The following is a 16,607-nucleotide window of genomic DNA, read 5'->3' on the forward strand; positions in this document are numbered from 1 at the left end:
AGTTTTTGGGATCCTGCCGGTCACCATACCAACGCTGCTCTCGCCACAGGTTCTATTCCCAATCTATGGGTGTCGTGGACATCCATGAGTGGGAATAGTTCCTGTTAGTCAAGATGCCGAGTGTTGGGCTGGCAATCGGTTGGGATCCCAGCATCAGTATAGTGACCAATGGTCTCCCGACCACCGGTCACATAACTACATCCCCCTAAAATAATATATTTTGTGCATAGATGATATAAGCCGAGGGGAGATTCAATATTAAATCATTCAACTCTGATACAGAAATGTTTTGAAATAGATCTTTTGGGGGGCACTTAGCTCTTCTTTCACTGATTAAATATAGCCTTGACACATTTAACATACTTAGTAGTTGACATGATAAAGTACATATTCCTGAAATCTTATGGAATCTGCACGGAAATTATTTTGTTCTCCATTTTTGGATGACAATACATTTAAAGTACTGTACTGTAATCCATTTATCCAAGTCATAAAACTAATAGAGGGCCAGGATTGTCCTGTAAAATAATAGATACAGTAGGTTACTGGGTCTACACCAAGATACATCTACTGTATAACTACAGTAACATGATGTATTTTTTTTTATACACTCGCCCATAGGAATCTCTTTAAAGAAAAAAAATTAAATAGACAAATAAAAAATAACAAACATACTCATTTTTTTCACAGAAATTGCTGTTTGGGCCTTTGCAGCTTCTACAAACTCCACATTGGGGAAGGCAATGAGGGATGACTTTGTCACCTAAAGATATAAAATAAAATTACTTCAGCATACCCAAGTACACTTCAACTGAACATGAAGATCGTGCAGATGCTGTACACAGGAGCGTACCTAGACCTTTATGGGCCCCTTAGCAAAATTCTGCAAGGGAAACCCCCCCCCCCATGCGCCCCCAAGACTGACGGTGAACGAGGGACGTGGGGAGTGAAGGTTTTCTTTGTATGAGATTTGTGTTGCAGAGGCAAGACCACACAGCACAGCACCGTAGTATGTTATATAGCAACTTATTCCTTCAATAATTTGATGTCAGTTACACTGTTAACTGAATCCCCAAAACATTGAAGGAATAAGTTGCTCTATATTACATATTGCAGTGCTGTGTGGTCTTGCCTCTGCAACACCCATACCTAGATTGTGTATTCACGTAGTTAAAGTGTATGTGTAAACACACACTTTTACTAACCCGTGATGGTTCATGATGATAGCATTTTTTTTTTTTTTTTAACCCAGTAGAAGCCTATATGGACTGAAGAGGACCGATCTACACCGGAGTTGGTGAGTTTAGGCTTTTTTTTTTACAGGTAACCTAATGGATTCTATGGGGACAAGGGAACCGAGGGGCTCCGTGGGACACTAGGTAAGTATATGTAAGTGTGTTAGTTTGTTATAATAAACTTGTACTATCACAGGGGTATATTTACTAAGCTCCCGATTTTGACCGAGATGCCGTTTTTTCTTCAAAGTGTCATCTCGGTTAATCTCGGTCATTTACTAAACACTAATCACGGCAGTGATGAGGGCATTCGTAATTTTTTGCTAGTTCAGGTAAAAAATTACGAATGAATACACCATCGGTCAAAACGCGGCTGTTTAAGTATGAATCTCGGTCATTTACTAAGAAGTGCAAAGCAAAAAAAGAACAAACACTGCCGTGAAAAATTACAACTCGTAAAAAAGTGCTAAAAAAAAACAGAACTTTTTTTTTTATTCGTGTTTGGATAGGCATGCACGGATCCATGAGATCCGTGCATGTATATCAGTGGGAAGGGGTGGGAAAGTGCTTATTTTTTTAAAAAAAATTGCGTGGGGTCCCCCCTCCTAAGCATAACCAGCCTCGGGCTCTTTGAGCCGATCCTGGTTGCAGAAATATGGTGAAAAAAATGACAGGGGTTCCCCCATATTTAAGCAACCAGCATCGGGCTCTGCGCCTGGTCCTGGTCCCAAAAATACGGGGGACAAAAAGAGTAGGGGTCCCCCGTATTTTTAAAACCAGCACCGGGCTCCACTAGCTGGACAGATAATGCCACAGCCGGGGGTCACTTTTATATAGTGCCCTGCGGCCGTGGCATCAAAAATCCAACTAGTCACCCCTGGCCGGGGTACCCTGGGGGAGTGGGAACCCCTTCAATCAAGGGGTCCCCCCCCCCCAGCCACCCAAGGGCCAGGGGTGAAGCCCGAGGCTGTCCCCCCCCATCCAATGGGCTGCGGATGGGAGGGCTGATAGCCTTTGTTGTAAAATAAAAGATATTGTTTTTAGTAGCAGTACTACAAGTCCCAGCAAGCCTCCCCCGCATGCTGGTACTTGGAGAACCACAAGTACCAGCATGCGGCGGAAAAACGGGCCCGCTGGTACCTGTAGTACTACCACTAAAAAAATACCCAAAAAAAAACAAGACACACACACCGTGAAAGTATAATTTTATTACATACATACACACATACATACATACTTACCTTATGTTCCCACGCAGGTCGGTCCTCTTCTCCAGTAGAATCCAAGGGGTACCTGTTGAATAAATTCTACTCACCAGATCCAGTGGTCCAGGCTCCTCGGCAAATCCAGGGATAATCCACGTACTTGAATAAAACAAAAAAACGGTTGCCCGACCACGAACTGAAAGGTGACCCATGTTTGCACATGGGTCACCTTCCCACGAATGCCAGAAACCCACTTTGCCTTCTGGCTAAGTGGGTTTCTTCAGCCAATCAGGGAGTGCCACGTTGTAGCACTCTCCTGATCAGCTGTGTGCTCCTGTCTTCACTGACAGGCAGCACACGGCAGTGTTACAATGTAGCGCCTATGCGCTACATTGTAACCAATGATGGGAACTTTCTGCCCTGCGGTTGACCTAAAGTGACGTCACCGCTGAGCAGAAAGTTCCCATCATTGGTTACAATGTAGCGCATAGGCGCTACATTGTAACACTGCCGTGTGCCGCCTGTCAGTGAGGACAGCAGCACACAGCTGATCAGGAGGGTGCTACAACGTGGCACTCCCTGATTGGCTGAAGAAACCCACTTAGCCAGAAGGCAAAGTGGGTTTCTGGCATTCGTGGGAAGGTGACCCATGTGCAAACATGGGTCACCTTTCAGTTCGTGGTCGGGCAACCGTTTTTTTGTTTTATTCAAGTACGTGGATTATCCCTGGATTTGCCGAGGAGCCTGGACCACTGGATCTGGTGAGTAGAATTTATTCAACAGGTACCCCTTGGATTCTACTGGAGAAGAGGACCGACCTGCGTGAGAACATAAGGTAAGTATGTATGTATGTATGTGTGTATGTATGTAATAAAATTATACTTTCACGGTGTGTGTGTCTTGTGTTTTTTTGGGTATTTTTTTAGTGGTAGTACTACAGGTACCAGCGGGCCCGTTTTTCCGCCGCATGCTGGTACTTGTGGTTCTCCAAGTACCAGCATGCGGGGGAGGCTTGCTGGGACTTGTAGTACTGCTACTAAAAACAATATCTTTTATTTTACAACAAAGGCTATCAGCCCTCCCATCCGCAGCCCATTGGATGGGGGGGGACAGCCTCGGGCTTCACCCCTGGCCCTTGGGTGGCTGGGGGGGGGGGGACCCCTTGATTGAAGGGGTCCCCACTCCCCCAGGGTACCCCGGCCAGGGGTGACTAGTTGGATTTTTGATGCCACGGCCGCAGGGCACTATATAAAAGTGACCCCCGGCTGTGGCATTATCTGTCCAGCTAGTGGAGCCCGGTGCTGGTTTTAAAAATACGGGGGACCCCTACTCTTTTTGTCCCCCGTATTTTTGGGACCAGGACCAGGCGCAGAGCCCGATGCTGGTTGCTTAAATATGGGGGAACCCCTGTCATTTTTTTCCCCATATTTCTGCAACCAGGATCGGCTCAAAGAGCCCGAGGCTGGTTATGCTTAGGAGGGGGGACCCCACGCATTTTTTTTGGGGATTTTACATTGTTTAATTTTAAAAAAAAAAAAAAAAAACCCCAGCACGGATCACACAGATCCGGCCGAGATTGATTGTAAAAAAAAAAAGGCAGTGTTTTGCTAATCACTGCCGTAAAATTAGGTAAAAAAAAAACGAATGACATCGACATCGGAAGAAAAGAAAAACACGAATACGACAGCTTAGTAAATCCATCGTAATAAATTCAAAAAGTTGCAGTTTTACACTGTCGATGTCATTCGTGATTGAACTTTGACCTATTTTCGGGAATTACGAATGTTAGTAAATGTACCCCACAGTGTCTGTTTGTTTATTTCAATATCTCTTCTGTTGTGGAACTACAGGTACCAGTGAAGCTTTAATGCCCCGCATGCTGGTACTTGTGGTTCTCCAAAAACCAGCAGGGAAGACTTGCTGGGACTTATAGTTCCACAGCAAAAGACAAACTACATATATACATTTTAGTAAATTTACAGCTATCAGCCTGCCATGCACAAGCCATGGATGACGGGGAGGGGGCACACCTTTATTATAGGGGTTCCTAGTCCCCCAGGGAATTCCAGTCAGGTGTGACTAGTTGGAGGGGTGAGGCTGTGGCCGCAGGGACCTTTATAAAAGTGTAACCAGCTGTGGCATTACCTCTCTGGCTAGTGGAATCTGGTGCTGGTTCCAAAAATACCGGGGACCACTACATTCCCCCCCCCCCCCCCCTCATAGTTCTAGAATGAGGACCGGTCCAAGAGCCTAGTGCTGGTTGTTAAAATACAGGGAGCCCCTACATATTTTTTCCTGTATTTTATACTTGTGGGTGGGACCTGCAAGTCTTTTTTTTATTTTTAACACTTTCTTTACTTTTTCAGACAGAAGCATGCACATATCTTACTGATCTGTGCATGCTTCTGGCTAAGTGCACAAAGTAATGAAAACATGCACTAAAAATGCTTGTTTTTATTACTAAAAATCGCATGTTTCCTTTACTAAAAATCAGAAAAAAATCACATGTGATTTCTGTTTTAATCCTGAAAATCACACCATATTACATCTGTGATTTTTAGCTAATAAAAATGGGATATATGATATATACGTTGCCTTAAATGGAACACAGTATTATCACAATCACTGGCTAAATAAATATTTCAGAATACTGCACAATTTTTAATGATGTAATTCCTTTAATATATGCATCCACACATTTGGTTTCAGTATAGCAGCTATCACTAATTAGACTCACCCTTTTTAACCCGAGTCACTCCCGGACCCACACTTTCAACAACTCCAACAGCTTCATGACCCAAAATTACTGGGAACTTGGTATGCATTATTGTACTTAGTGCACTGCTGTCTGACCCGCAAATACCAGTAGCAAGAATCTGCAAAGAACAAATCAGAGAAAAAAATCTGAGAGCTGCATTTTTTTTGAAAGATGTGGCCCCCTCATAGCTGTCTGATTGTCAACACGCAATATTACCCTGCGCTAACAAAAACATGATCAGGAGTGCATTATGTTACCTATTTTCCCCATAATTGTACCTGAACAGTTAGAGTCATTAACATTTGAAAGAGGGGGGTCCTCTATTTCAAATGATGTGCCCCACCAGAATGTATTTCCTTGTGTTCTAATAAATACTAAAATAATATACATAAAACAACATTTTCCACTGATTAAAGGGGAAAAGATCTAAAGTTCATTGGGTATATTTACTATCATTTGATTTTGATTCTCTATGGATTTGGCATTCGATTTCCATTCAGTTTTGATGGAAGAGATTTAATAAAGGCAAAATCGAATGTCAAATAGATTCTAAAGCCAAATTCAACTCAAATCCCACTCAAAATCAAATTATCAGTATGCAAATCACCACCTGACTGGGAGGACCCAGGAGCATTACTCAGAGCAACATCAGCAGCTTCATGAGTTGAATACTGCACATTTGTATACAAATGGGCATCATATCTTGTCCATAAATGTGCAATAGATAGCAGCATAGCACAATATCTGACACTTTTGTCATATGATATAATGAAACTTAAATTTGTGAGTGCTGTTACTGGGTATCCTGATTCATGCCATGATGCCTACATCTTCAGCAAATCATCCATGCCTGCTACTAGTACACTAGTACTTGTTACTATATTGATCTACTTCTCTCACCCCCCCCCCCCCACACACACACACACACACACACACACACACACACACACACACACACACACACACACACACATCCTTTACAACAGGTGATTTAGGCTATGTCTGTTGCTCCTGGCTTCTAACTTCATTGACAAATCATCAAACTCCTGCTGAGGGCAAGTATAAAGAGGCACATACTGTATAGTCACCCAATCCATGAAAGAATGCACCTTTGGTTTGTTAAAAATAGATATTTTGGGAGGCATATTATTATATCATTTGGCAAAAGTGTCCGATATTGTGATCTACTGCTGTCTATTACATAATCTCGCATTAAATAAACCACTCCCCCCAGATTGTGCAATAAACAGGGAGCAGGCAGAGGTTTTGTTACCAACAACTGAATATGTGAGCACAGAAAGTGGAAGGCAGATAGCAAGGCAAATTAGGGATAAGCTTATTGCCAACTATTTCAGCTGTAAGTATTTAAAAAAAACAAAAAACACAAAATTGTAATCATCAGTTAGGTTTTCATGTATAAAACAGTGTAAAGAGAGAGCTTACCCTATAATTAGTGTGCATGTGATGCATTTGAACCAATACAAGGCAATGAGGAAGTTCTGTTTAATTTTGCATTCGATTTTGCTGGGGATTTTAATAGAGATTTGAGGTTTGATTTTGGAACGGATTTAAAAAATTCCTTTTAAACATAAATCAAAATGTAATTTGATTTAAAAATCGTATGCAAAATAGATTTTTAGTAAATGAGGGATATTTTAAGGGGTTTTTAAGTTTTAATAGAATTGATTTCAGTCAATTTTTTTGATTCATAAAAATGAATCCCAAATTGAATTTTAGTAAATATAACCTCAGATCTCCTCTGTCTTATGCAGAGCCGACCCTAACCAATTTGATGTCCTAGGTGAGATTTTGGTGCATGCACCAAAAAAGGGGTGTTGTCTTGCTGGGAAGGAGCGTGGCCACACAATTCAAATTATGCCACACAGTGGGCAACCTTATTCACATTACATCAAACAACAGTGACCCTTATTCATGTTACGTCACACAGTAGTGTCCCTTATTCACATTATACCATACAGTAGTACTCCCTTTATCTTATACATGGTACACCTCACAATAGTGCCCCTTATTAACGTTAGTTCACAGAGTAGTGTCCATTAATCACATTACCCCACCCTGTATTGCTCTTTATTCACATTACACCACACAGTAGGGACTTTTACAGTTACTCCACCAAATAGTGCCCCTTATTCACGTTAAATCACACAGTAATGCCCCTTGCACCATATTATGAGCCACAAAGTAATGCTTCTTGCACCATATTATGCCCTACATAGTAATGCCCATTGCACGATATTATGCATCACACAGTAATGCTCCATGCAGCATATTATGTCCCACACAGTAATACCCCTTGCATCACATTATGCCTCACACAGTAATGCCCCTTGCTTCATATTATTCCCTACACAGGAATTCCCCCCTGTACCCTTGTATTATTCCCTACACAGTAATGCCCCATACACCATAGTATGCTCCACACAGTAATGCTCCTTAAACATTATGTCCCACACAGCAAAGTCAAGGCAACACCAACCTATGTCAATGTGGGATGTGTTCTTGATGGATGTCAGAGGCTTTATGTACAATGCCCCCCCCCCCCCTCCATTTGGAGCCCATGGTCAGCAGTCCTCACATTTTTTCATTCGGAATTTTCTGTTACTAGAGGTCCTACTGGTTCACTAGCGTCCACCACAATTGTCTCCTCTGTGGTGATAGCCTTTCTGGGAGACACATTTTCAATAGCAATTCTCCCTGCTCCAGTGCTCCCACTGCTGCCGGGTCAGCTGTATATGTTGCTGCCCGATTGGAGTTTAGAAGAGAGGTCCCAATCTTAGTAGGAAAGCAATGCAGAGCTGCCAGTGCCATCCACCCATTCCGCCACTACCCACTGTGTCGAGCTGACTCTGAGCTGGCACTTGGCTTGAAATGAATGGCCCTAGCATTTCAGATGCCCTAAGCATTTGCCTAATTTGCCTATACCTATAGCCGGCTCTGGTCTTGTGTTACATAAAAAGATGGTCCCTTAATTTAATTCAGTAAAATTTCCAGTTAGAAAATGACAGGTTACTTTGGTCAACATGTCATTCCTAACCATAGTAAGTGTTTAAATCAGGACAGTCAAAATTAATAAAATTAATTTTCAAGTTGAGATTTTTTTTGTGTAAATACCTACTGTACACATAGGGGTATATTTACTAAGGGGTGAGTTTTTTAGAAGTGGAGAAGTTGCCCATAGCAACCAATCAGATTGCATTTAACACTTATCTAGCTGCTTCTAGAAGATAATAGCTAGAATCTGATTGGTTGCTATGGGCAACATCTCCACTTCTAAAAACCTCACACCTTAGTAAATATACCCCATGATATCTTTCTTTTTTCTGTTTTAGAAAAGTGGGTTAATGCTGAAGCAAGAACCACAAAATATTTATTTGTGGTGATTACAAACTAAAATATATAATAAAAATGATCATAATCAGTGGTGGCTCCTACCTGGATGGAAGAGGGGGCCTGCCACTGGCAGTGATGATTGTTCCCTGCCACCTTGTACCAGTCTGGTGGCTGCCTGCTCTCTCTGCCATCCGGGTTTTGGCACCTGCACAATGTAGCTGACAGGTGCAGGGACCAGTATATGCACAATAGCAGTGGCGGTACTATCCATGCGCAAAACTCTTGTTTCTATGGATTGCATCAGCTTTAGCCCATTCAAGACCGTTAGGGCTGAAAGGCAGGGAGTGGCTTCCTACAGGAATCACAGCCCTGTCTGGCAGTCCCACAGGGAGGAAAGACCTCCCAATGGGACGACTGCTCCTGCGGGTGATTGGTAGGCAGGACTTCGAATAGGAAGTCACTGTCAGTCACAGTGTAGTCAGTGCAGTCATGGACTCCATCTTGCTCACTGAGCTGAGGGGTTATTTAAAGATGAACGCAGATCCAGCATACACAGCCGGATCTGCGTTCAGCTCTGCATATGCTGAGGGCCGTCCAGCACAGGGCAAGGACACCCAGCATTTGTGGGCCACCTCACGATGCATCTGCAATCTACAGTAATTGTGAATGCCTCGGATCTAAGGCCAATTAAGGATGCAACCGCAATGCTGCCGTGCGGCCACTGCACATACGCAGTTTGCCGCCACCGGTTGCAGGGTCTGAATAGCTTCCTGAGTGTGGATTTTACTTGGGTACTTGGGGGAGTGGAGGTTGCGGCTGCATTTCATAGGTAAAATTCACCACTGGTTCACAATTGCTTTTTGTTCACTTTCTTGACATTTCAATTTAAAATAAATATACTTTTTTGCCCATTTTGTTTATATTTTACTTATTGTGTTAGTATAGTAGTTCTCAAATTGTGTTCTGTGGCACCTTGGTGTGCCTCAGGACACTAGCAGGGGTGCCCTGGGTTGGTGGTCAAAGACCAATGAAAAAATTAATTATGGTCAATGTAATAGGAAAAACCAGTCTGGTGGCTGTCAATCATAACATATGTGGACAAACAGAAGTAAATCTTGTCCCTCACCACACAACTGAGCCTAAGGATGACATATAAACTCAACTTTTATAACTAATTGACATGTCCCGTACTCTTGTAATGCACTTTTACATATCTTCGAATATTAAGTGTAACTTGTTCTTATGCCTTTGATTAATTATGTCTTTATATGTTTTATCCTTATGTACGTTCCGTTTGGTATTTGCTGCTGCTACTAATTTTCATTATGATGACCCCCGGAATCCTCCTATTAGCATTAATATGCTCGATATGAACCGTATCCCGTGTCACATGACCGGAATTGACAACTCGTCTGGTGGAACGCATCCTGGCCCACAAGGAAACAGGAAGAAGTGAGCGTACACCAGCCGTACGGAAGATCAGAAAAGACGTGATCTCACATGACCGGAAGTTACCGGAAGTGACGATCGCGGAAGTACGGGAGGGCGGCGCGGTGTGAAAATTTGTTCACCACCTGATACCTGTTTGTGTTGTTTTTGGGGAGTATAAAAAGGGGATGGACTTTACTGGATGGACTATCCGCTTTTGACAAAGGTAGTAACTGAAACGCGTTAAGCGGACTGGTCCTTACACGCTGACGTCATCCTGTTATTCCTTCATTATTCCACCTGGAGGGGAGCCGTGAGTAACTGGAACTCTGACTGCACCTGCTGTAAATTACCTTCTCAGCCTGCCAGTGTGGACATCTGTGTGGGAGATCTGGGATAACGTTGTGTGATATGCTTTTATTAATCTTTTATTATGTGAGTGCATTTGTGGAAAAATAAATATCCATTTATTTAAGGGATTATTGCACTATTGTCTTCTTCTCTTTGTCGTTCATGTGTTGGAGTCATCGTGACACATATCTTTAGGACAAAGATGAAAGTGGATTACTGGTCATTTGTGAATCTCTCCTGAGAAAGTTTGTGTAATAAAGAAATCATGATGTGCCTGTTTTTCTGGAAAACTTTGTGAGTGTGATTTATTGAAACCAGCTCTATTTACAGTTCATAAAAGGACTTCTACACTATTGTGTTTTTCTTTCTGTTTTTTTTTTTGTACCCTGGTTGTTCCCCATCATTTGAGGAACATCAAGATACATTATATAGGTTGTGATATTGAAGATATCCTGTATGTGACATGTTAAATCCAAGGAGCGCCTAAGTGGAATATAATATTTTGTTATTACTGTGAAATTATTACTACTGGGCTGATCTTTGGATCTTATTGCGCACTTTACAACCACTTCTTTTTATTTATATAAACTCAAGTTATTTAATTTAATATTTCTTTCTAAATTTCTCAATAAGAAACTTCTGGCGTAGGAAGCCGTGAAAAAAATTCTGATACTCTATGGTGGCATGACTCAAAAAAGTTCGAGAACCACTGTGTTAGAAAGCAACAAAAGACTAATGGTATATTTTTTTAAAGTGGTCTTCTGAAAAAAAAAAAAAAAAAAAAAAGGTATCATTTGTGATTTTGATATGTAACAATCACAAACATTGAAAAATGGGCTCAGCACCAGCCCTAAAAACTCTCAGCAGCGAAGAGGTTAATTTCGCCACACATGTGGATAGCCATATAGGACCAATTTTCTTTTCAGTGGTCAGTTGGAATGGCTGGATTCTACAGTATGTACGATAAAGGACTTAGTTGATGACTCCTCTAATAATAATGGGCCTAATTCAGACCTGATCGTTGTGGAAACTTTGTTAGCAGTTGGGCAAAACCACGTGCACTGCAGGGGGGGATGGTATGACATGTGCAGAGAGAGTTAGATTTAGGTGGGGTGTGTTCAAACTGAAATCTAAATTGTTGTGCAAAAATAAAGCAGCCAGTATTGACCCTTCACAAAAACAAAATAAACTACCCAAATCTAACTATCTCTGAACGTGTTATATCTGCCCCCCCTCCCCCCTGGGGTGCACATGGTTTTGCCCATCTGTTAACAAATTGCTGCTGCGATTAGGTCTGAATTATGCCCAGTATTTTGTTAACATTAGTAATTGTCATAAATAAAAGCAAAAAAAAGAACTAAATTGAAGGACTGTTGTGACCCATTATATTTTCAAACAACTGTCTACACTATAATCTTAATCTACAATCTTATAAATCGTATAAATATTATAAACTATAATTAACATAGAGTACAGGAGAATATTAAAACCGAAAAAGATTAGCGCTAATAAACTGGATATGTTTAAAATTACATACATTTATTACATATTCCACACAATTGATTGTTGAAACAAATATCTAAAAATATGATAATATGGTCATATCAAAGCACTGCTTTTATTTGATTGATTAAAATCATGAACATATGAGCTGGGAATTGTAGTTCATTTTAGGAGTGTAGCCACAATCCTGGGAAATAAACATGGTGCGGAGATTATATTACCAGCTGTATTGGAAGATGCAAGACCTCTGATGGCTTGATTATGGACTCCACATAGTGATTTTCATCAATCAAATATAAGCAGTGCTTTGATATGCCCTTATTATCATATTTTTAAATATTTGTTGCAACAATCAATTGTGTGGAATATGTAATAAATGTAAGTCATTTTAAACATATCCAGTTCATTAGCGCTAATCTTTTTCCGTTTTTCATATTCATTTGCATTGGGACTAACTATCCCTTTTTCATCGGCTGCTTTTAGCAGAACTAGCTCATAATCAGCGCCAGACCAATTACTTGGTAATTTGTTTCTTGCATAGAGTACAGGAGACATGATTGTACAAGTTGGTGATGTTGATTTTAATGTGATGGAATGCTGGCATTTGAGGAAGATTATGCCAAACCCTCTTTTCACATTACAGTGCCAGCTTCAGTAAGTCTCCAGCTTAGAGCTGTAAACTGAAGATGTTATATTTGTATATTATCCTTTCTTCAAAGAAAATGTATAACACAAAAGACACCGTAATCAGTGTTACTGCAGAAATGTATATAAAAGAGGTAATTTTGGCATACTCATTGGCGTTGCACACACTGCACCATCATTGTTTTTACTTACCTTCCCAGAGTAATCTGCAGTATGGTTTTAGTTTCTGGAATGTCTCGAGTGCAAAATTTCCTAAAGACGTGCACATATACAGTAGACTCTGGCACAATGCCGGAGTCTACTGCACTGTGAAGAGGAAAGGGCGACCTGGAGACTGCACATGGGACCCCTACTCTGATAAAATGCCTCTTAGCATACTGTACAGTACATGAGCACTTTCTTAGTAGACATATAACTTTAGTAAATGTAACAGTACCTTTATTCTAACTTCATGACATTTTGGTGGTGCTACTTCGATTTCCTCAATGGAGAGGGGCTTATGGGGTTCCCAGGCAACTGCTGCCCTGCATTTAATAACCTAAAAAACAAACCATTTTTTTTTCATATTATGAACACAAACAGAACAGTTTAACCGCCTGTACAAATGAGTAATATGATCAATCATTGAAACAAATGTTTCTAGTTTTATGACTTTTTCATTTTACGACTAATAATAATAATATTAATAATAGTTCTTCTTCTTCTTCTTCTTCTTCTTCTTCTGATTATTATTATTATTATTATTATTATTATTATTATGTCAGATGCTTAATTATAATTATCTGTTCTAAATAATACTTTTCCTTATAATGTATATTTGTTTAGATATTATTTCATGAATGCAATACACTTTATATCTTTAAGAATTTATTGTTTTGCAGTTAGATATATAAACTAAAACTTACTACACATGTACAAAATCCATTGGCCACTTTACGAAGGGGCAAGAAGTCAGCTAATAGTACAAACAGCTCTTGTAGCCGCCATATATACAGATGCTTTGTTTTTGCATCACAATTTGTAAAAAAAACAAAAGAAGTTCAATAATATACTAACAAAATAATTCTTTAAGGAGGCACATACTGATTTAAGATGATGCTTTGAAGATAAAGGCAGTGACAACACTGCAAATGTAAGAAAGCAGAACGCAGCATATAAAGATCATTACCACTCATTGTATAACTAAACATTAGTACAAGACTCATTTCTTTCTTAGAACATCTAACAATACAACAGCTTCACTGTTATAGAAACCAAGGTCTTTAAAATCTAGAAAACATACTTTTCCTGCAGTGCTCATGTCTCTGCTGCAAACACTTCTTCCTTCCGAATGTTTGGGGCGTAACGCTTTCCGTTTCTCTGTTGCTTGTTCTTTGGGAGTTGGTTCTGCTCTCTAGAGTTTGCAAACACAAATCAGAAGCTGCCTTTTATTCAGTCTGAGAAGCTGAGTTTTTGGCAATGCATCACACTATTTAATCTGTCATTGCATGTAAACAATGAATCATTAAGGGCAGAGTATGCCAGAGATAATTTTGTGATAAAATTGTTAATATTTACTCAAATGTATAATATAAAATAAAGGAAAATCAAAAGGGTAGATAATGGTCTAAGATGATTATTCAGAGTTGTTAGTAAACCAAAAAAAAGTTAACAATTGGCCAAAACCATTTTGCACTGCAGGTGGGGCAAATGTAACATTTGCCCAGAGAGTTAGATTTGGGTGTGTAAAAATAAAGCAGCCAGTATTTACAGTCCCCGCTAGTTGCTCAGTAACAAGGATGCCGGTTAGCTACTGCATTCCTGGTTGCGTAGCAATATAGGGATGTATTGTCAAGAGTAGTGCTTAAAGTGGCCCTAGAGAGGTGGTGAAACTCACCTCCCCCCTCCCACCCAGAAGCTATGTAATAACAGGATTTTAATACCTACCGGTAAATCCTTTTCTCCTAGTCCGTAGAGGATGCTGGGGTCCATTTCATGACCATGGGGTATAGATGGTTCCGCAGGAGCCATGGGCACTTTAAGACTTTTCAAGGGTGTGAACTGGCTCCTCCCTCTATGCCCCTCCTCCAGACCTCAGTTATAGGAACTGTGCCCAGGGAGATGGACATTTCGAGGAAAGGATTTACTTTTATACTAATGGTCAGATTCATACCAGCTCACACCTCAACCATGCCGCACAACATGGCATTCAACATAACACACGCCAACAGGCATGAACCATTTACAGCAACATGCTGAAAACAAATGTAACACACTTGTGTAACTAACTGAACAAAACTGCAGGTAAAGTACGCACTGGGTCGGGCGCCCAGCATCCTCTACGGACTAGGAGAAAAGGATTTACCGGTAGGTATTAAAATCCTGTTTTCTCATACGTCCTAGAGGATGCTGGGGTCCATTTCATGACCATGGGGTTTATACCAAAGCTCCAGTACAGGCGGGAGAGTGCGGATGACCCTGCAGCACCGATTGATCAAACTTGAGGTCCTCATTGGCCAAAGTGTCAAACTTATAAAATTTAGCAAAAGTGTTTGACCCTGACCAAGTAGCTGCTCGGCAAAGTTGCAATGCCGAGACCCCCCAGGCAGCCGCCCAGGACGAGCCCACCTTCCTAGTAGAATGGGCCTTCACCGACGTAGGTAACGGCAATCCAGCCGTAGAATGAGCATGCTGAATCATTCCTCTGATCCAGAGCGCAATAGTCTGCTTAGAAGCAGGACACACAATCTTGCTGGGAGCATACAGGACAAACAGAGCCTCTGTTTTCTGTAACCGAGCTGTTCTTGCGACATAAATCTTCAAAGCTCTAACCACATCTAGAGACTGTGACTCAGTGAAAGTGTCAGTAGCTACTGGCACCACAATAGGTTGGTTTATGTGGAAGGATGAAACCACCTTTGGAAAAAATTGTTGACGAGTTCTTAACTCTGCCCTATCTTCATGGAAGATCAGGTAAGGGCTCTTGTGAGACAAGGCCCCCAACTCAGACACCCGCCTTGCGGATGCCAAGGCCAAAAGCATCACCACTTTCCAAGTGAGAAACTTCAATTCTATCTCCTGCAGAGGTTCAAACCAATCTGATTGAAGGATCTGCAATACCACATTAAGGTCCCATGGTGCCACTGGAGGCACAAATGGAGGCTGGATGTGCAGAACCCCTTTCACGGACGTCTGAACTTCTGGAAAGGAGGCCAATTGTTTTTGAAAGAAAACTGATAAGGCCGAAATCTGGACCTTGATTGACCCCAATCTAAGGCCCGCATCCACACCAGCCTGCAGAAAAATAGAGAAAACGTCCCAATTCAAACTCTTCCGTAGTTGCCTTCTTGGATTCACACCAAGACACATATTTTCTCCAAATACGGTGGTAATGATTAGACGTTACTCCTTTCCTGGCCTGAATAAGAGTGGGAATGACTTCCTTGGGAATACCCTTTCGGGCTAGGATCCGGCGCTCAACAGCTATGCCGTCAAACGTAGCCACGGTAAGTCTTGATACACACATGGCCCCTGCTGTAGTAGGTCCTCTCGAGGAGGAAGAGGCCGAGGATCTTCTAAGAGCAACTCCTGAAGATCTGGATACCAAGCCCTCCTTGGCCAGTCTGGGGCAATGAAGATTGCTCGAACTCTTGTTCTTCTTATTATTTTGAGAACTTTTGGAATCAGTGGAAGTAGAGGGAAAACATATACCGACCGAAACACCCACTGGGTCACCAGTGCATCCACTGCTATTGCTTGAGGGTCTCTCGACCTGGAACAATATTACTGATGCTTCTTGTTTAGACGAGATGCCATCATGTCTACTTGAGGAACTCCCCAAAGACTTGTCACCTCTGCGAAGACTTTTTGGTGGAGGCCCCACTCTCCTTTATGGAGATCGTGTCTGCTGAGGAAGTCTGCTTCCCAGTTGTCCACTCCCGGAATAAAAATTGCTGACAGAACTCTTACATGTCTTTCTGCCCAGATGAGAATCCTTGTCACCTTTGCCATTGCCGCTCTGCTTTTTGTTCCGCCTTGCCTGTTTATGTATGCGACTGCTGTTACATTGTCCGACTGGATCTGCACGGGATGATCTTGAAGAAGATGTACCGCTTGTAGAAGGCCGTTGTAAATGGCTCTCAATTCCAGAAC

General features: G+C 41.5%; 1 protein-coding gene across 1 annotated transcript in view; it reads right to left on the reverse strand.

The window, feature by feature from the left end:
* Positions 1 to 13,891, reverse strand: part of LOC134910162 (NADP-dependent alcohol dehydrogenase-like) — a 61,553-nt gene extending 47,662 nt beyond the window's left edge. Inside the window, exons 1-4 of the mRNA XM_063917886.1 lie at positions 13,759 to 13,891; positions 12,913 to 13,014; positions 5,178 to 5,316; positions 676 to 763 (exon numbers count right to left, since the gene is read on the reverse strand). Coding sequence (XP_063773956.1) covers positions 676 to 763; positions 5,178 to 5,316; positions 12,913 to 13,014; positions 13,759 to 13,776 — 347 coding nt within the window. The 5' untranslated portion in view covers positions 13,777 to 13,891. The remainder of the gene's footprint in view (positions 1 to 675; positions 764 to 5,177; positions 5,317 to 12,912; positions 13,015 to 13,758) is intronic.
* Positions 13,892 to 16,607: the final 2,716 nt, after the last annotated feature.

This window comes from Pseudophryne corroboree, chromosome 1 (genome assembly GCF_028390025.1).
Source record: "Pseudophryne corroboree isolate aPseCor3 chromosome 1, aPseCor3.hap2, whole genome shotgun sequence".
NCBI classification, from domain to species: Eukaryota; Metazoa; Chordata; class Amphibia; order Anura; family Myobatrachidae; genus Pseudophryne; species Pseudophryne corroboree.